The sequence below is a fragment of the Phyllostomus discolor genome, chromosome 10 (assembly GCF_004126475.2).
Source record: "Phyllostomus discolor isolate MPI-MPIP mPhyDis1 chromosome 10, mPhyDis1.pri.v3, whole genome shotgun sequence".
Taxonomy (NCBI): Eukaryota; Metazoa; Chordata; class Mammalia; order Chiroptera; family Phyllostomidae; genus Phyllostomus; species Phyllostomus discolor.
Window position 1 is genome coordinate 46125939 of NC_040912.2, and position 21023 is coordinate 46146961.

Sequence of the window (21023 nt, forward strand, 5' to 3'; positions counted from 1 at the left end):
TTTAAGAAGTGGCAGTAGGGTTGGGAAGAAAGGAATAAATTTAAGAGACCATTGTATTTAGGAGGTAAAACAGATTGGACTTGTTGACCAACTAAATGGAGTGAAAATAAAAGAGGGTTCAGAGATAATTTCTTCATTTAACTAAACTAAAAACTAAAAAACATGTATCTGATTTTCTAGCACCTAACTGTACATGCCACAAAGTATGCACTTAGTAAAAATGAGTAATAATGACTAGATTTGAAATCTGAAAAAAAAAAGAACAGGAAAATGTTTAGGGAATAATTTGGTTTGACACATTTAGGTATTATTGTTCAGGTGGCAATTTGGGTCCAGAGCTAGAGGATAAGGGCTAGAAGTACAAAATACAAAAGATACCAGTGTACACATATCATGTGAAGCCAGGGGAGTAGGTAAGGCATATCCACATAAGCCTAGTTACTTTTCTTATTCTTAACTACAGGGACACAATTACTTCCTATTCTAAGAATTCAACTCTCCCATCACCATTCACAGTACCCAAAGTGAGGGAGCAACTAGATTCTATAGTGACTTAGGACTGAGGACCCTAATGTCTCATCTAGGGAAAATGACAAGGACTTTTCTGCAATACCAAGTACTTAAAGATGTCTATGTATAGGCAGGTGAGGCTGGTCTTCCCCAAAGAACTCCAATTGTGACCTGACAAGGAATGAAGACAAATTTTCATTGGAAAACATTTCCTTAAGCACCAACATTTCTTTTCATTATCCTTTTTTAAAAAAGATTTTATTTATTTATTTTTAGAGAGGAAGAAGGGAGGAAGAGGACAGAAACATCAATATGTGGTTGTCTCTAGCATGCCCCCTACTGGGGACCTGGCCTGCAACCCAGGCATGTGCCTTGACTGGGAATCGAACCAGCGACCCTTTGGTTTGCAGGCCAGCGCTCAATCCACTGAGCCACACTAGGCTCAGGGCTCTTTTAATTATCTTTTTATAGGAATATTTTAAAATGTAGCAACCTTCCATAATGTAGATTTTTCCAAATCGTTTATCTCCTAACTCATTTTCTTAAAACTCCTTTTCTAGACATAGAGCTCTGAGGTTTGTGTTTGCCTATACAGTCACTATATTGACAGTACATATTTTCCTAAATAGGCATGTGCAAGCACACATTCACACAAACTTTTTTGTGTGTTTTCAGCAAAAAATCTGCCAAGTCAAATGAAACTTATTGGTGTTAAAAACATTTCCTCAAAAATGTGAATAAAAGGAATACATTTGGTATAGTTATTAGAAATAAGCTTTGAGAAAGACAGTTATAAAATATTGTCTACAAAATTATCGATGTATTATTTATTCAAAAGTTGAAAGCCTAACTTATGCATTTTTTAATCCTGTAAACAGTATTTAGATGTCATTCTTAAGCAAAGGTTCTATTTTTCTACAGTTCAATAAAAATGCCTACTGCTGGGCTGATAGATTCACAAAGGCAAAATGGACACACTGAAGAAATTTAACACCAGATTTAGGGAAGATGAGAGTAGGAAAAAATGATGTTCTTTTACAAAGGAAAACAAGAAAAACAACTTTTTACTACTAGACAAGAGAGTAAAATATACCCTCCTTTTCATTTTTTTGGTAACAATTAGTATTAGTATCTCTTACAACAGAAGTGCTGCTACGGAAAAATCATATATCAACTTTACCCTTTTCCAATATGAAGCATCCCAAAACAGTTTTAAAAATTCTCCTGAAACAGGCACCTATTGCATAGTGATGTGATGGCAGAACAGTGATACATCCATACCAGGGAGAGGAGGTTATGAATCTACTGCCCTGGTGGAGAGTGAGCAGAGCTCTTCGCTGCTAGAGAAGGGCCTGTCTCTGTCAAACAACACCCTTGCTGACCTATTCATCTGCTGATTAGGTATTAAGGAAGGTTTCTTCACCATCTTTGGAATGGAATGCCTCACAATCTCACTAGTGGTAAAGAGAAAAAAAACCCATAATAAGATTATTAGAAAATGTTAGCATTCAAGATACTTCCTGTGATTTACATAATTTACCTTAATAGCATAAAGTATTTAAGTTAGATATTATAGAGACAGTGGAATACTAGCACAATGCAAATGATGCATTGAAAAAGAATAAATAGTGTTTCACTTTTGCAAATATACTAGTGTCCAAGGAATTTGTTTTCAGGAAAACTGTCCCATTTGTTCACCAACTTTAATACCTATAAAAATAATTCTCATACTTGAATCACTTTATGTGAATATATTATAGCTAGATTTTAGGATGTTACACTTTGTGTTTAACAGATTCAAATTCTTACCTGATCAATATACAAGGTCTATCTGGAAAAAGTCCAGCCATTGTTAATATAACAAGAACAGTTTGCATGACATTGATGTAACCTGGCAGCCAAGGAGAGTGGACTGGAACGCACATAGGTGAACAATGACAACTTCACTGTACTAGTCAGTAGGAGCAGTAGATGCTGCTGAGTGAGCATGTCTACTGTGTAGCTATAGCATTCAAAATGACTGAGAAAGTAGAGCAATGAATCTGCATCAAATTTTGTATGAAGCTTGAACATTCCTCTGTAGAAACTATTCAGGTGATTCAGAAGGCTGAGCTATGGGCAACTGGTGATTGACAGCTTCATCACAACAATGTACGCACTCATGCATTATGTCTTGTGCAGAGTTTTTTGGTGACACATCAAATCTCAGCACCCCTACAGCCCAGAATTGGTACCCCGTGACTTCTGGCCTTTCCCAAAACTAAAATCACCTTTGAAAGGGAAGAGATTTCTGACTGTTGATGAGATTCAGGAAAATATGATGAGGCTACTGATGGCAATTGGGAGAACTGTTTGAGGTCCCAAAATGCCTACTTTGAAAAGGCATCATGGTCCTATGTACAATGTTTCTTGTATCTTCTTCAATAACTGCCTCTATTTTTTATATTACATGGTGGATACTTTCTGGACAGACCTCATATGCATTTGATAGTATTTCATTAACTATGATCTCCGATGTTATATAACTAGCACTTAATAAATGTTATTTTTTTATAAAGTAGAAATCAGCCACATTATATAACATATAAAAATATTTTTTAGGGCAAAGGAAATTATAAATCAAGTTTATAAAGACAGTTATTTGGCTGAAGTGCTTTTGGTTAAAAATCTATAGTAGTAATTTGAAATATATATAAAAGAGTCACATGAGTATAATATTTAATGGTAAAGTATTTGAAAGTATAGCCATGTAACTTTTTAAGAGCCACTTAGTTTGTAATAGGTCACATACAGTACACTACTTATTTGTCCATACCTTAAGTTTCAAGTTTTAATATACCAATAAACAAAACTAACTAGTTATAAATAAATGTAATTGATAAGTAGCAAAATTTAGTTATGACATAGGTATCAAACAATCATGCTCCACAACACTAAGTTCAAGGCATGTCAGAAGGAGACATTCAACAAGAGAGTTATTATTTTACTCAGAAGACCCTTAAATACATATATTATCAAATAACAGGGACTACCAATGTGAAAAATCCTACTTTTACTTAGTTATTTTAGGTATTTAAGTTAGCTTTCACTTAAGTATTCAAAGCAGCTACTTCAGCATGTATGTCCTCTCACTAAATACATATACACACCACTAACTCTAGTATAAGCTAGAATCTGGCAACCACACCAACTACAAAAGAAGGGCAGTAGAAGCCACAGCCTGACTAAGATCCTGGAGGGCAGGAATTCCATTTTTCTAACTTACATATTCTCTTCACTCAACACAATACCTGGCACACAGTAGGCCTTCAATAAATATCTCTTAAATGGAATGTTTAAGTACAGAAAGAAAAATTTAATTTCATCTAGGAAAAAAAAGTAAAAACTGACTTTGAATTTGAAGCTTGAATTAGATTAAAATATTTTATATTAAAATATTTTTGAATTAAATAATATTCACAAAATCTTCTAAGTTGAAAACTGTATAAATTTACTATACATCAACCTATATTTGAAGGGAAAATCCAAAAATCTGTTTATGAGTGAATAAAATGTTGGCTGCCCTAATAAGCATAGCATAAACATCTTCCTATGGCTATGGTAGAGGTAAAGCATCTGCTTTGAAAAACTCTCCTAGATGAGATGGGGAGGGGTAGGGGGTGGGCTGGGATGGGAGTAAAAGACAGAAAAGTGTACTTGAACAACAATTAAAATTAAATTAAATTAAATTTAAAAAGAAAAGAAAAACTTTCCTAGATGAAATAACTAATCATTTTGCTTTCTGATTAATGACAAATTCATTTGGAAAATATAAAAATAATTAGTTTAAATATATCCTGCATGGTTCATAAACCAATACCCAAATAAGTAGAAAGCATAAGGTTTTATAAATGCTACTAGAGTTAATGTAACCTTTTTAAGAAAAGATCAAATTGATTCATGACTAATAATTACAATGATGTAACAAAATTAGTCCAAAAATATTCCAATATCATGATTTAAGTTCAAGAGCAAAGAGATTATAAATGAAAATGTATATTTTTGAACCAATATATTTGTACATTATACTTTGCTCCAAAATGCATTTTATACTTTAAAAAAAGAAAATATCTTTAAGGACATTTAAATTTAAGTTTTTCTTAATTAAATTATATACAACTAAATATGAAGCCATTTCAAAATTAGACCTTAATTATTAAAAAAACAATGTAACCTGTCAATAACATACAAAGAACTATTTTTAAGGCACTATGCTCCTTTTAGCTATTTTTTAATATTAATTCAGAATAGTTTCTTATAATTATAGAATTACAGTGATTTGCCATCAAAATTAATTTTTCAAAACATTAACTGATTAAATAAGTTTAATAGTGTGATATAATACATGCCCCTAATTTTTTAAAAGATAACTCTTTTTCTTAAAAAAATTTTTTTTAAACATTTTATTTATTTATTTTTAGGGGGGGGCAGAGAGAGAGAGAGAGAGAGAGAGGGAGAGAGAGAGAGAGAAACATCAATGTGCGGTTGCTGGGGGTTATGACCTGCAACCCAGGAATGTACCCTAGCTGGGAATCGAACCTGGGATACTTTGGTTCCCAGCCCATGCTCAATCCACTGAGCTACGCCAGCCAGGGCTGATAACTCTCCTTTTAAAAGTCACTTTAGAAAGCTGTAGCAATAATATTAGAAATAAACACCAATAATTCTATCATCTGAAAGAAAATAAAGCATTATGGCTTAATATTTTAAATAAGTAAGATACCTGATGACAGTCATAAAGAACTGTGTGTACTCCATTGCCTTCAGCTAACTACCAGACTGTGGTGAGGGTGGGCAATGATAATTAAGAGAGAATACAGAAATCACACAAATAAAATATATTAAAAATTTGCAAATAAATTATAAGTTTTCTTCAAGATAAAAGTAAAAAGGCATAACCTGTTTTAATATACCTCTGGAAAAAATCGTCATTTTTCTTCAAGAAAAATGGCATAACCTGGTTTTAATATACCTCTGGGGGAAAAAGACAAGTCAATAATATTTCTTTTAAAGATGATAAAAGCTCTTCAATAATATATCTGATAAAGTGTTTTGAAAGTAATAATCTTTACCATTTCCTGCATGTAAATAGCATAGTTTATACATTCTATCCATGCTGAGAAGGAAAAAAATGAAAACACCAGAAGTAAAGCTTTGTTATTTACAAGTTCAAATATATATGGGACTACATTTATTTTATTTGATTAAAAAGCTTTAAAATGATCCATGGTCATGACTGTAAAACTGTAGTAAACTGCATAAAGCAAAAATTATCTCATAAGGCTAAGAAAATTTAAGAACCACATTTCTATTTCAGTAAATGAGAATTATTGTAATGTAAAATTTAAATGTACTAACATCCTCTTATTCACTTTTGAGATTAAAAAGTTAATAATTGTATTCAAAATTTAACTAAGAATAAAGAAATTCAGAAGAATACCAACCATAATATAATACTACTATTATTACTACTGCTATGAATTTGAATATTATTAATTGCAATTTTAATAACTAAAGATTCCTTATACTACTATTTTTACAAGCTTATTACAGAATAGATTTAGATGAAATGCACTGGAAATAAACTTATGCTTCAAGAGATACTGAATATATATACCACATTTGATAAATTGATATTTTAAAAATTATAAATAATTATGTAACTGGTAAATCAAGCTATTCAATAGCATATTGCTACACAACAGATCCTTAAAACAGTTGCCATAAAATAAACAAACAGAAAAAGTAGCAATTATCACATATAAACCCATTACAGCCAATAAAAAGAAATTACTTCCAAGTGGAAAATGCTTATGCAAACACAATACCTTACCAATTTTATTTACATTTTCATGAAAGTGTGTACAGCACCCACCTATATTATCATTAAATATCTCCAGTTCATTTTGTTTTATTCAAATAAACCAATGTATTAAATTAACAAACAGCTTTTCTAAATATCAAAAACAATATTAACAAGTTGTTTCCGACTTCATCTTACTTAAAGCTACAATGTAACAACATTGCCATCTAGTGTTCCTATTAAATGAGCACTTCCGATACAAATGTCACACTTCTATTTTTCACTTCAAAAATTAAGTGTGCCTAGGTTAAATACAAACTTCCATTTCTATTGACAAGAGTATGGTTTTGATAGATGAATAAAAGGAGAAAAACAGAAAAGGTCACTGGGAATCAATGGAAAGAAAAAGAAAATAAGACATATGGGAGAAATATCCTTCCTATATATATGTGGTTTTTGCCACACTTTGTTCTTTTATTAATTTTTATTTATTGATTTTAGAGAGAGAGAGGGGGGAAGGAGAGAAAGACATGTTTTTCTACTTATGCATTTACTAGTTGATTCTTGTATATTCCCTGACAAAGGATAAAACCTGCAACCTTGGCGTATCAGGATCACACACTAACTAACCAACTGATATACCTGGCCAAAGTCCACATTTTGTTCCTAAACACGGTATATATGTGACTTGACTGTCTTGTATATTTTATTAACCAAGCAAAAGCAAGGGACAACACCGTACTGTTGGTGGCATCATCCTTTTGTAGCCCTCTCACCCTTTGTATTGCAAATGGCAATCAAGTAAGATCAAGTCCTAAGTGATTTCTCAACAAATAAATATCAATTCTTAGAGCCAAATTCTACACAAAGTTTATCATTTTGATTACTGCTAATCAAAAAGAGATTAGAAAGCAAAAATTTATTTTGGGCTGTTAGGGTCAAAAAGAGTATCATTATTGTTAAGGTGGAAAACAATTTAATTTGGTTAAAACATAGAAAGACATTTTGGGCCAAACTGTTTCTTAATTATAGCATTAAAAGCACTGTTGAAAACAAAAAAAGTAAATCCAACCACCTCTATAAATATCACACTCAAGGGGTGAATTCAGTGGGAACCAGATCCCACTAAAGTAAGTCCTGCTCTATAGGGTAGGCCCCTGTACAGCTGATGCTTCATGGTGGTCAGCAGTCACTGCCAGTACTTGCAGCTGATTGGTTGGGGTACAGGGGCAGGTGGGCGAATCCCTCCCATTGAGATGCCAACAGCAATCAACTACAAGAAGAGGGTGTACATAACCCACCCAAGGATACACCTTGAGTGCCCCGCTTGGGTGATCAGGTAGGCTGTGCCACTAGACCCTACACAATACCTTTAGTACATACATTTCTATCAACAACTGAACCTAAAAACAAAATAAGTGAACAAAGAGAACAAAAACAGATTCATAGATACAGAGAACATTTTGACAGTTGCCAGATGGGAAGCTGTTAGAAGGGAAGGATGAAAAAGGTAAAGGGATTAAGAAGTACAAATTGGCAGTTACAGAATACTTATGGAATGTAAAGTACAGCATAGGGAATATAGTCAATAAATATTTTAATTACTATGTACAGTGTCAAATGGGTACAAAATTTATTGGTCACGTAGCAAGTTATGTAATGTCTAATCACTGGGGTATACACCTGTAACTAATATAATGCAGGTCAACTGTAATTGAAAAAAATAATTTAAGTATGGGAAATAATAAAAGTAAAAAGGAGATAAAGAAAACAAAGACAGATGACACTGTTCAATTATAATCAAAGCCTGCTTTTTGGAAAATCTTCAACTCTGGATGCTACCTACCAGTATGGTAATTTACTACATAGCCTTGGACAAATCTCTTAGACATTATGAGATTCAGTCTCTTTTCTTTAAAGATTAACTTATTATGTGACAAGACTATAAAATGTAAAATGCCCTACCAATTGTAAGGTACCAAGAAGCAAGGTATGATGGGTGGTGGTAACACTATTACCACTTACTAGATTGCAATAATGACTGCTACCACTACCACAATATAATATACCTATTTTTCAATTAAACCAGCTTGAGAGTTGACAAATATGTCTTGTTTCTTCCTAATCCTATCCCTTTGGTCATATTATCTACCCTTCACAAATCTTTAGTCTACCAAAGTCTATCTATTGGAAATAAGGTGTTAGCTAATTTTATGTATTATTTTTCCTTATTTACCTATTTTTTTCATTTCTGTGTAATAAGAATGAATCATTATGTAAATCAGAAGTGTTAGAGAAAAAAATCCTACTTATTCTCCACAACTCAGCTCCATTTTTCATCTTTCTTGCATCCTGCCCAATCCAGAAGTGATCCCTCTGTTCTAAATCTCTCAGAAGCACTAACTAGGATTCATTTCCAGACATAAAACATTATTTTCATGTACCTGTTTTATCCCTCAAGAATAAATTAAAAGCTCTCTAAGAAGAAAACCATTTATTATCCTTCTTTGTATCTCCCACAAAGGTAATTTTGGAGTACCTGATAAGTACAATTGCATGTACTTTAGGAGCACCTCACTTCCTTAGGCTTTAGTTCTCAAAGATTTACATGTGTCACATTGATTGGCAGTATCATTTAGCCTCTCCAAGGCTCAATTCCTTATAGTAAAAATCATAATTCCCATTTTGGAATTATGTTTTGGAATTGGAGTTTTTTAATTATTGGCATTAAGGCTACCAATCTATCTTCCTATTAGTTAGTTATATGCATAACCTAATAAATGACTACATTACCTTCTTTCAAGGACACAGTAAAGGTAGATGAAATTTTCTATAAATGCTGACATAAAAATTATGTAACTTAAATGCTGAGTTAAATGAAGAATGAAAAGTTACTACCACACACTGGATTACAATGGCTAACATCCATTCAAGAATCAAATTTATTTGCAGTGAATTAAAATGCAAATTCTATTATTTACATATTACTTAACCTAAACACTTATACATAAAACAAAATCCCCACTGCAACATCTCATGTGACTTTGCTCTTCAATAAATACTAGTCACGTCATTTGCTTTTTCTTCTGTTTTTCTAGATCATTTACGAAATACTACAACTATATTTCTAATAAAGAGGTTTTTCTAAAACTAGCAACCAAAAAATCAACTTTATTAAATATGTCATGGTTCCTATTTTTAATACTACTGCTGCCATCTAGTGAAAAATTTGAGAACTTAATCATTCTAGAAACAGGAGCACTTTAAAAAAATCATGCACACTATCAACCTGAAAGGAATATATGCGAGGAATAAGAATATTACCTCCTTACCAAAAAAGTTTTAAAATTTTGTTTTCATTAAATTATATTTCTATCATCGATAATCATATCAATATCACGAAGCCACTTATTTGTTTAATCAAGATCATTATAATAATTTTAAACTTCCTTTATTAAAAACAGGAAAAAAAATCCAGTAATACTGAGCTGTCTTTAATCGTCCAGTTATACTTATAAGGAAATTCAGTAATACCCTAAAGATTTGGAATTTTTAATTACTTACCAAGAACAAATTTTCATTACATAGTTAAAACAGTAACACCTACTAAGCAAAATTCTACATCCTGGAACTATACCATACCAACTATACTACCTGAAAAATTCCATAAAAATAAAGATGATAGATAATAACCTATCACAAAGCTTACCTGGGAAAAGATATTTGCTGTTGGAGCAACTTTGCTGTCCACAATACTATATAATATTGCTAATAATCTATCTAGTGGAAACATTTTTGGTCCGAGGAGATGATTGCTTGTCTGTAAGAAAAAGAACATGGATTTTCTTCTTATAGCAGAAGACTCACTTTGTGTACTATAAATTCCCAGTAATAAAATATTTATGTCCTATGGTTTTCCAAAGATGTTACCAAATCTAACTTGCAGTCCCTACGTGAAAATTTTACCTGATATAATCATGACTAACCCCTGAGCACTTTCTTCAAGATTTTCTGACTTAGCATCAACAAATATTATTAAAGAACTCACAAGTCATCCAGACTAGACCTAAACATCACCTCTATTTTGCTGTTGTAACCAGATGTTAAGTGACTCAGACACATCATTAGTAAAGACAGTACATAACAAAAAGCAGGGTTGAGGTCCTAACTCCTAGCCTAGAACTTACTACTTTCTTCTCACCATTTGGCTTTGTGCAACAGACTGGAAAATGCACTTATTCAAAATTAATATTCAAAAAACATCAGTTATAGTAAATACTACATTAGAAAACTAATAAAACATTTCATAATTTGTGAATAAGCCATTGGCTTAAAACAATGTAAAAGTCATAAAAAGTTTAAAGACTGTAAAATGTTCATACTGGTATACACAATCATGTGATACAATTACTTGTCATTAGAAAACTGCAATGTAAGTGCTTAAGTACTTTATATTAGCAACAGCAAATAAAATGAGAAGCTACATTTACATGCATGAAAATAACTATTTCTTTAAAGAATGACTGTAGAGGAAAAGAGCTACTTAGAATTACAAAATGAAGATATATTTACCTCAGCTATTTACATCTAAAACATAGTTCAGAAAATATTTTGCAAGTCTTAAATTTTATATGCTTTCATCATTAACTACTTCAAACATTTAGAAAGTAATGATAATACAATTAGTACCAACGAAACCTCAAATTTTATCAAACCCTAACATGCAATACAAAAGAATAAAAGTACAAAGAAATAAAACATTAAGTCACATTACAGATAAGCTGACGCTCCCTTTCATTCCTCTCACATCCCATTCTCTCTCCCTCCATGAAAGAAACCACTATCCAGATTTGGTGTTTTTATCACTATTATGACAGTTTTTATACTATAGACATGTTCATAAACAATATACAGCATTGAACTTCCCATCAAGATGGTGGGGTAGGTAAACAAATGGGATATGCACCTCCTCCCACAATCACATCAAAATTACAATAGAACTGCAGAACAACCATCATTCAGAACTGCCTGAAATCTGGCTGAATGGAAGTCCCACAACAGGGAATTAAAGAAGAGGCCACATCAAGACTTGTAAAAGGAGCAGAGACCCAAACGAGCTGGTTCCTCAACCATGTGTGGTGAATAAAAACTGAGAGGACTATCTTGGCTGCAGAGTCCCCCCTATCGAGCAAGGGGTCCCAGTCCCACACCAGGCCCTCAAGCCCAGGGTTCCAGTGCCAGGAAGAGAATTCCCCATAACTACTGGCTGTAAAAACCAGAGGGGACTGAGGCTGAGGAAGGCAGAGGGCTTCTGGAGTCCCAGGCAGTTCCTTTTGTGGCCAGTGCATGGACTTACTCAGGCTCACCCTCTCTGAGCTCCAGTGCTGGGGCAACAGCATGAAAGACACCAGAGACATACAGGAAGGAACTGAATTGTCGGGCACCAGGGTGAGAGCTAGGGGAACAGCTTTCCCAGAAAGAAGTGGTGGCAGAGGCCATCGTTCCTTTGATGAACCCTCCCCCACAGAGCCAGCAGGTGGGCGCCATATATCTGAGATTCCATCAACCTGGCTCAGACTGTTTGCTGCAACAGTGATTCCCTGAAGCCCAGCCCCACCCAAGCTGTTTCTGGTGGCTTTTCCACAGGAATGACCAGTCTTTCTCTTTCTTCAGATTTTTCTAACATCTCTCAAACAAGCAGGATATGGCCTCAGTGTGCCTTATACCCTTAGCTAAGTGTCCCAGGCTCAACACTAGCAGCAGCTAGCCTTGGTTCACAGCCTGGACACCTCCAAGCCCAGCACAAGTAGCAGCCATATGCACTTCACTTTGTAGCTCATGCCAGGTGGCCCCAGGCAGAACACAGGCAAAGGCTAACCTTGGCCTGCACCTCCTGGGAGGCTCCACAGCCAGAGCACCAATTGGACAGCTCTGACCACAATGAAGCACCACCATCCAACCACCTCTACAGGCAACATACACAAGAAGCAAACTCAGTGGCACCAGAGCCCCACTATATTAAGTCCTTCTCTATAGGGTGGGCCCCTGTACAGCTGATGCTCCATGGTGGTCAGCAGTCACTGCCAGTACTTGCAGCTGACTGGTTGGGGTGCAGGGGCAGGTGGGTGAGTCCCTCCCATTGAGATGCCAACAGCAATCAACTACAAGAAAAGGGTATACATAACCCACCCAAGGATGCACCTTGAGTGCCCCACTTGGGTAATCAAGTAGGCTGTGCCACTGGACCCTACACAATACCTACTACTCTACCAAGCCTGGAAGACACAGCAGCTCTGCCTAATACATAGAAACAAACACAGGGAGGCTGCCAAAATGAGGAGACAAAGAAACATGTCTTGAATGAAAGAACAGAACAATACAAAAGGAACTAAACAAAATGAAAGCAAGTGACCGACTAGATGCAGACTTTAAAACACTGGTTAAAATTATGCTCAATGAATTTGGTGAGAACATCAAAAGCATAAAAAGGACTAGTCAGAAATGAAGGATACACTAACTGAAATAAAGAATAATTTACAAGCAATCAACAGTAGAATAGATGGAGCTGAGACTCAAAGCAGTGATTTGGAATATAAGGAAACAAAAACCACACAATCAGAACAGCAGAAAGTAAACAGAATCCAAAAAAATTAAAATAGTGTAAGTAGCCTCTGGAACAACCTCAAGCATAACAACATTCCTTAAGGGAGCTCCCTTAGGACTGTCAGCTGATTTCTCAACAGAGACTTTGTGGATCAGAAGGGATTAGCAAAAAATATTCAAAGTCATGAAAAGTGGGGACCTACAACCAAGATTCCTCTACCCACCAAAGCTAGCACTTAGAATTAGACATATAAAGAACTGCCCAGACAAGAACAAGCTGAAGGAGTTCATCACCACCAAACCAGTATTACATGAAATGTTAAAGGGTCTTCTCTAAGAAGAAGGAGGAAAAAAATCAGAAATTTGAATGATAGAATGCTTTAGTACATACACTTCTATCAACAACTGAACCTAAAAACAAAATAAGTGAACAAAGAGAACAGAAACAATCTTACAGATACAGAGAACATTTTGACAGTTGCCAGATGGAGAGCAGCTGACATCTAGGGGGTGAGGGAGGTTAGAGAGTGGAGGGATTGAGTAAAAGGGGAAAAAGGACTCATGGGCATGGACAACAGTGTGGTGAATTCTGGGTGGAGAGGGTAAAAGGGGGCTAAATAGTAATGGAAAAAATACAATAAAGGTTAAATAAAAAGTAAAAAGACATTGTGAAAGATGTTGACAGTTTTTTAATTTTCACTTTTGTTTTTATTTTATGGTTAGAAAACACATTTCAAAGTTAAAAATAAAGTGTTTTAGTGGCATCAGGCCATATACTTATTTTCATCACTGAACTGTATGTGCTATAAATGCAAACTGACCTCCCACTTAGAGAGGAAGGCAGTCTGAGAAATACTTCTCTAGTTCCACTACAGGTTATTAGAGACTGTATGCTTATAACAATGGAAGAAAGAATCAAAAAAGGAAGCCAAGTAAAATAATTTTTGAGGTTGAATATGGAATGAAAAGTGATGTAACATGAAAAATAGCCCTGGCTAGTGTAGCTCAGTGGAATGAGTGTGGGCTTCCGACCAAAGAGTCATTGGTTAGATCCCCAGTCAGGGCACATGCCTAGGATGCAGACTAGGTCCCTGGTGGGGGCCACACAAAAGGCAACCACACACTGCTATGTCTCTCTCTCTCTTTCTCTCTCCCTTCCCTTCTCTCTAAAAATAAATAATAAAAAAAATCTTAAAAAAAAGTAAGTTCTGGTCATGATGGAGGCATAGGTGTGCTTCCTCGCACAACCAAAACGAAGATAATACCCAATCTAAAATCAATAAGCCACCCAAAGTGCCAGGAAATCAAACTACATGGAACTCCAACCACCACAGAATTAAAAAGAAATGGTCAAACAGAACAACCAGGCCAGTAAGGCAGCAGACAGAGAGAAACTGCAGTGAGGTGGTGGACCATGGGGGCAGAACTGGCTCTGCTGGCAAGGTGGTAGGCTGAGCAGGAGGGGCTGACTTAAGGGGAAACTGAGAATCAAAGATGGCTTTGGACTATGGCAGTTGCTGGTGGGAGGAACTCCCAGTCTCAAACTAGAGTCCCTTGGAAAGTGCCCTAGAGATGAGCAGGCTAGCTCCATTGTTCCCTCTCTGGCCCCTCCCTCACAGGTAGTGCTACAGCACAGCAAGAAGGTTTGCCCTGCCTGGGTAAATACCTAAGGCCCTGCCCCCTTACAACTCAAGATGGGCCCCAAACAAACAAACAAATAGGGCCAAATGAAAAAACAAAGCAAAACCTCAGAACTAAGCAATGAGGAGATTGCCAACCTATCCAATGGAGAATTTAAAGCCCTGTCAATCAAAATGCTCACAGATCTGATTGAGATTGGTCAAAAAATGAAAGAACAAATGAAGAATACCCAAAGTGAAATAAAGCAAAATATTCAGGGAACCAACAGTGACAGGTAGGAAACCAGGACTCAAAGCAACAATTTAGAACAAAAGGAAGCAGTAAACATCCAATCAAAACAGAATGAAGCAACAAGAATTCAAAAAAGGGGAGAGAGTCTTACAAACCTCTGGGACAACCTGAAACGCTCCAATATCTGAATTTTAGGGGTGTCAGAAGAAGAAGAGCAACAGCAAGAAACTGAAAACTTATTTGAACAAATAAGGAGAACTTCCCCAATCTGGTAAAGGAAATAGACTTTCAGGAAGTCCAGGAAGCTCAGAGAGTCCCAAAGAAGTTGGACCCAAAGAGGAACACACCAAGACATCATCATTAAGTTACCCAAGATTAAAGATAAAGAGAGAATCTTAAAAGCAGCAAGAGAAAAGGAAAGAGTTACCTACAAAGGAGTGTCCATAAGGCTATCAGCTGATTTCTCCAAAGAAACCTTGCAGGCAGGAAGGGGCTGGAAAGAAGTAGTTGAAGTCATGAAAGGCAAGGACCTACATTCAAGAATACTCTATCCAGCAAAGCTTTCATTTAGATTACAAGGGCAGATAAAGTGCTTCCCAGATAAGGTCAAGTTAAAGGAGTTCATCATCACCAAGCCCTTATTATCTGAAATGTTAAAGGGACTTATCTAAGAAAAGAAAGATAAAAAATATGAACAGTAAAATGACAGCAAACTCACAACTATCAAAAAATGAACCTAAAAATGTACAAGAAAGAACAATGAAACCTAAGCAAACAAGTACAACAGGAACAGGAACAGAATCAGAGAAATGGACATCACATGGAGGGTTTTCAATGGGGAGAGGAAGGGGAGGAATGGGGTCAAAATGTATAGGGAAGAAGAAGCATAATTGGTAGGCATTAAATAGATGAAGAGAGGTAAAAAATGGTACAGGAAACAGAAGTGAAAGAACTTACATGTATAACCCATGGACATGAACTAAGGTGAGGGGAGAATGCTAGCGAGTTGGGGGATGCAGGGGGGAGAGGGCATAAAGGGGGAAAAAATGGGAAAGCTAATAGCATAATCAATAAAAATACTTAAAAAAGAAAAGGAAAAATAGTGACAACAATATAAACTTAGTTATGAATATTTATGTCAGAAAAACTAAAACTACAAATAGTTAAAAGAAACTGTGTGGAAAGGGACTAAGAGTAGGAGAGGAAAAAGACCATTCCTTTTCCACATGAATTAACTGGCAAATAATCTGGTATAATATACATGCACTTATTGAATTAAAAAGTAAAATATCTTAAAAAATCAATGTCCACTGAGGATACACAGTGAAAAAGAATTATATAATTGAAGATAGATAGCAGATTTAAAAAGCAAACATGTGGTTTGCTTTTTAATGCTTGATGCCTGATTAAATTGAGAGCTTCTTGAGGGCAGAGACAATGACTATTTTGTTCTCCACATTATCTGTGGCATCTAGCAGAGTGCTTGGCATAAAGTTAGCATTCAATCAAAATTTCAAGAACAAAGAGAACAAAAATATAAAGAAAATAGTAAGTGAACACAGGGAGCTTTCAGTTAAGTTCAGACTTTAAAACATGAACCAAAGACAAAAGAGGACTTTAAAGGTCATATTTCAGAATAACATCAGAAGAACTAGAATTCATCTAGAACTAGATACATCTTTCTTCATGTCTTTGCTCAGACAGCTCCCTCAGTCAACACTGTCTTTTTCCTAGTTTTGTACAAATCCACCCATTCTACATGGATGGTCTAAAGTGCCAGCTCTTTCACAGTCGTCATTCATCATCACTCTGTGTCTCCCTCCTGAAATTTCTTAAACGATTCTCTGTCTGAAAGATAAAATTCTTAGTTTTATATTCATTCTTTAATTTTCTTCACTCATTAATTACATTTATTCCTTTTTTTTTCAATAAACAACCATCAAGGATCACTAAGTGCTGAGACACAGAGGTGAATAAATGGGCTTCCTTCCCTTTAGAAATTGGTCAGTTGAGGATATTCCTCCATAATTTTACTTCAATTGACTTTTCTCTGAAACTCACCATACATGACAGCCAATTATATTTCATTATTTATTTTATATAACCTACACTTCTTCACATCTGCTTCTTGGCTAAACTCACTTCGTCAACTGAAAAGTCTTCCTCTCCCATCACTGCATATCCAATCCTCATCATTCCTGAGCACCCAAATGCAAGCCCTACCACAAATCATTCCCTGACCATTTTAGCTATTAAGTACTCTCTTACCAATCCTTTATGATCCAAAGCAGTCACAAACGATAAAAGAGAGTACAAAATCAATAGTCTGCCTATGGTGGAAAGCCTAATTAAAGATGTCTCAGTTAAAGGGCATACTAGGAAAATCTTTCCATCCTAAGCAGATGTGATTTATTAATAAAAATTCCCTTCCAGACTCTGGCACAGTGTGAAGGGAGGAAAAAAGTCTTCCCTGAGAATTTTAATTAGAAACCAGGGCTAACAATGATTGGGGGCAGAATTCACACTCCTTGTGGTCCGAAAATCACCAGGTGAGAGTTGAATTCCAAATGATCCCAGGTTATTGGTGTTCCCAAAGTGACTGCACAGAAGTAAGTGTAAAACCTTTTTAAATGAGCACACCTCAGGTCTCAAAAATTCTAAAGATTAAGTTGAGCAAACATCTAAAAATAACAAAATGTTCAATAAACAAGGCATAAATGCATGAGTCAGCAAAAATGGAAATTGTAGAATTAGACCACCAAGGACTTCTAATATGGTGTAAAATATAGAATATAAAATAGGTGTTTTTAGGTTAAAATATTACTAGAAAAAGTGTAGAAGTGAAAAAACTTGAACCAACAAAACTTCTAAAAATTAGAAATAAGATTACTGAAACTACAAAGTTAACACAAATAGAAAAAGAACAGACAAAACTGAAGAGAAACATCTCAACACAGAACTGAAAAAATTACTCAGAATATAGTATACAGAGACCAAAGGGAATGAAGAATGAGAAGGACTTCAAAAAGTTGGGCACAGTGAGAAGACTTACCCATATATCTAATCAGTATATCATAAAGACATGTTAGAATGGAGAAGCAATATTTGAAAAGTTAATGACAAAGAATTTATGAGAACTAAATAAAGGCATTATTATTCAAATTCAGGAAGCAAAAGTAATTCCAAATAAAGAAAACTTCAATCCAGACACACCACAGTGAAGCTATAATAACGCTAAAGGAAAAGGAGAAAAGAACTTAGAAGCAGCTAGGGAAAACACAGATAAAGAAATTGAAATAAACAGAGTTTTTAAAGCAGGAACACTAAAGCCAGGAGACAGTAAAACAATGTCTTCAAAGTCCTAAGAAAACACTATCAGTTTAGAAGTATATCCTGAGTTTGTAAGAGTAAGAGTGAGAAACAAAAGTCACAGCTTCTATAGTGCCAAGTTTATATTTCAAACTTCTTCATCTTCTGCCAACAGACACAGAAGTGGTTTAGATATGCAACAACGTGGAACAAAAATGCTCCTTTGAAGTTCTTGTCCCACACTTCCACCCTCAAAGGTACTCAGTGCCTTTAATTTCTATGCATTTCCAGATTCCTCAGGTCAAACCAGCTTACACTGGGGTTTAGGTTTCATTCAGCCTCTCTGGTCTGCTTAGTCACCTGCATAACTGTGTACTATGGAAGTCCAAATTTTGTGGGTCTCTCATCTACTTATTCCTTGTATATTTACATTTTTATTTCTTCAATGCCATTTTTGTGGATGTTTCAAAGAAGAAAAGAGGAAAATCTTCTGTGTTTAATCACAAACTACAGGGTGATCTTTTTCATCTATTAATTCACTAGAAAAAGTTGTCAATTTTTATCTCTAGTACCAGCTCCCTTGAATGTACCTGCAATCACTGTTTCAACATAGCAAAATACTAGTACTGTATTATAATGGTACTGTAGTGATACAAATAACTTCTTATGTCCAACTAACAGATAAAAGCATGCATTATCCCCATAGTATCCTAAATTCATGATTTTTTCTTACAGAAATTAAAATGTAAATACCTTCTCATGTTTCTTTAGAAAACTGGTTTTCTTGATTTTCCCATGATGCTGAAATTAAGGAAAATAATTTTAAGATTAAAAAAAGGTAGTATTCCATAAAACCAGAAAACATAATTTGTTTAAAATGTGGCATGGATGACACTAATTTATGTATCTTAAACTTTTTTATTTTATTCTGCTTATCACCTCAGATATCACCTTAAAATATCAACATATTTTAGCCGGATTTGACTGAGATTTTGATTGTAAAGATTACTTCTATATATAAAGAAAAAGCTCTTAAAATAGTGATACTTCCTAAAAGAACTTACTATATTGATTTATTGTAGCATATTTATTTTTATAAAAACAAAAATTCTAAAGATAAATGGGTTTTTACTCATCCCTTAAGGTAGGCTGTTAATTCATTAAAAAAAAAAACAACTTAGTTGAGAACATTTAATTAAGCACTTGGGATTCAATAATAGGAAAAAAAATAGATGTGGTCCTTGCCCTCATGAAATGAAAGACATGACAGAGATGGGAAAAAAAACAAATAAATAAGTCTATTACAAATATATTTAATAATATATAAAATTGCATATTAATTTTTCAAAAAGAAAAGAATTCTAAAATGGGATTTCTTCAGCTAATATATATGCAGAAAAGGCTCCTAAATGTTCTAGATAATGATGTATGGAGTGTACAATGTTGTGGCAGTTGTGCTACAATAAAGAAGTTACCAGCCTTAAATTTATTCCCATCTCTCATATTTCAAACAAAATCTTATGTGTGTTTAAGATCCAGAATTATTACCTAAGGTATACTTGAACTCTTCTGCAAAATTATCTATTTTTCCCACTTAGGTTGTGATTGTAATTTAAAGCCTTTAGAGGATGAGTCCTAACTACATATTTAGTAGTTTCTCATTATAATCTCTGCCCCTTAGAAATGTACAGGTATTGAAAAATTTCAAACTATTCATGGGATCTAACAAAATAAAAAAGAATTATTACCTTTAGGAAGAACCTCTTGTCAGTTCTTGCTGGATTATATGAAGCAAGGTATGCAGCAATTAGAATAAACTTAGAGTAATACGGAAGTTCCACATGAGTGTATGTTGAGAGACCTATATAACAAAAAACTTTTATGAAGGTATTTAACAGGCTACCATTAGATTTTAAGTATCTCATCTTTTCTCACTTATCTTTTGACTTCCATATGGCATTACCTCATCAAAATGGCCTTCTCCTTGAGCTTAAAGTACCACGATAATGATGGTGGTGGTAGTGATTATTACTGATATGCTTTGCTCATTTTATTATTTTTATTTGGCTCCTCCTATTCTAAAGTCTAAATCCTACCCAGCCTACCCTTCGAAGCCATACTCTCCCTTTAACCTTCTCTGATGCTCCCCTAACATACGAAAATGGAAAAATCTGTCTCTACTATTGTGAATCCCTACTTTGTGTTTTTCACTTACGGACCACGTAACTTTATACCTATATTATTAAAAGTTAACTATACTAAAATTATATTTCTTACCAAACTATACCGTTCACTGAAGGAGCCATGTCTAATTTTTTTTGTATCACTACAGTGCCTTTCACAAAGGAAATAATGAATGAACGAATAAATAAAACAACTGAGTCACTGAAGCAGCACTGATTTTTACAGGAGAAGGAATCTGATATTTACTGAAAATATAGTAGGTGTCACAAATTGTGCTAAGTATATTTGAATCTTTGCAGTAATTTAAAGCTAGATATTTTTCCCATTTTAGATGAAGACACTGACTGAGTTGGGGTCAAGAGCACACAATTAGGAGTAGTGCAGACCAATTATTGCAGGTTTTCTAACTCCAGCATCTATTTCTTTCCATTAAAACACACACTTAACAGTCACTTGTATAACATGTAGAGCACTGAGAAACCAAAATAGGCAAAATGCAATCTCAGTACTACTTCATTCCATACCAGTTTCCTCAACCACTAGCTACTGACCTATTTTTTAAATAAGAATATTTTAGATATTCTCTTATTTTTTTTAAAAGTAAAAGCTGTTCTACTGGGATAAAACCAAAGTAACAGTTTCTTTAAAGAAAACAAAAACACAAAGCTTTTAAAACATAACCAACTGAAATGTATCCCGCAAA

At 34.6% G+C, this 21023-nt stretch overlaps 1 protein-coding gene across 4 annotated transcripts in view; it reads right to left on the bottom strand.

The window, feature by feature from the left end:
* The window catches only part of ORC5 (origin recognition complex subunit 5), a 96323-nt gene that overhangs the window by 23839 nt on the left and 51461 nt on the right, over positions 1-21023 (bottom strand). For 3 of the 4 annotated variants that reach the window (XM_028525630.2, XM_036010734.1, XM_036010733.1), the window contains 3 exons: positions 19885-19997; positions 18890-18937; positions 10062-10172 (listed from right to left, as the gene is read on the bottom strand). In XM_028525630.2, coding sequence (XP_028381431.1) covers positions 10062-10172; positions 18890-18937; positions 19885-19997 — 272 coding nt within the window. The remainder of the gene's footprint in view (positions 1-10061; positions 10173-18889; positions 18938-19884; positions 19998-21023) is intronic. The other variant, XM_036010735.1, reaches the window with a different exon arrangement.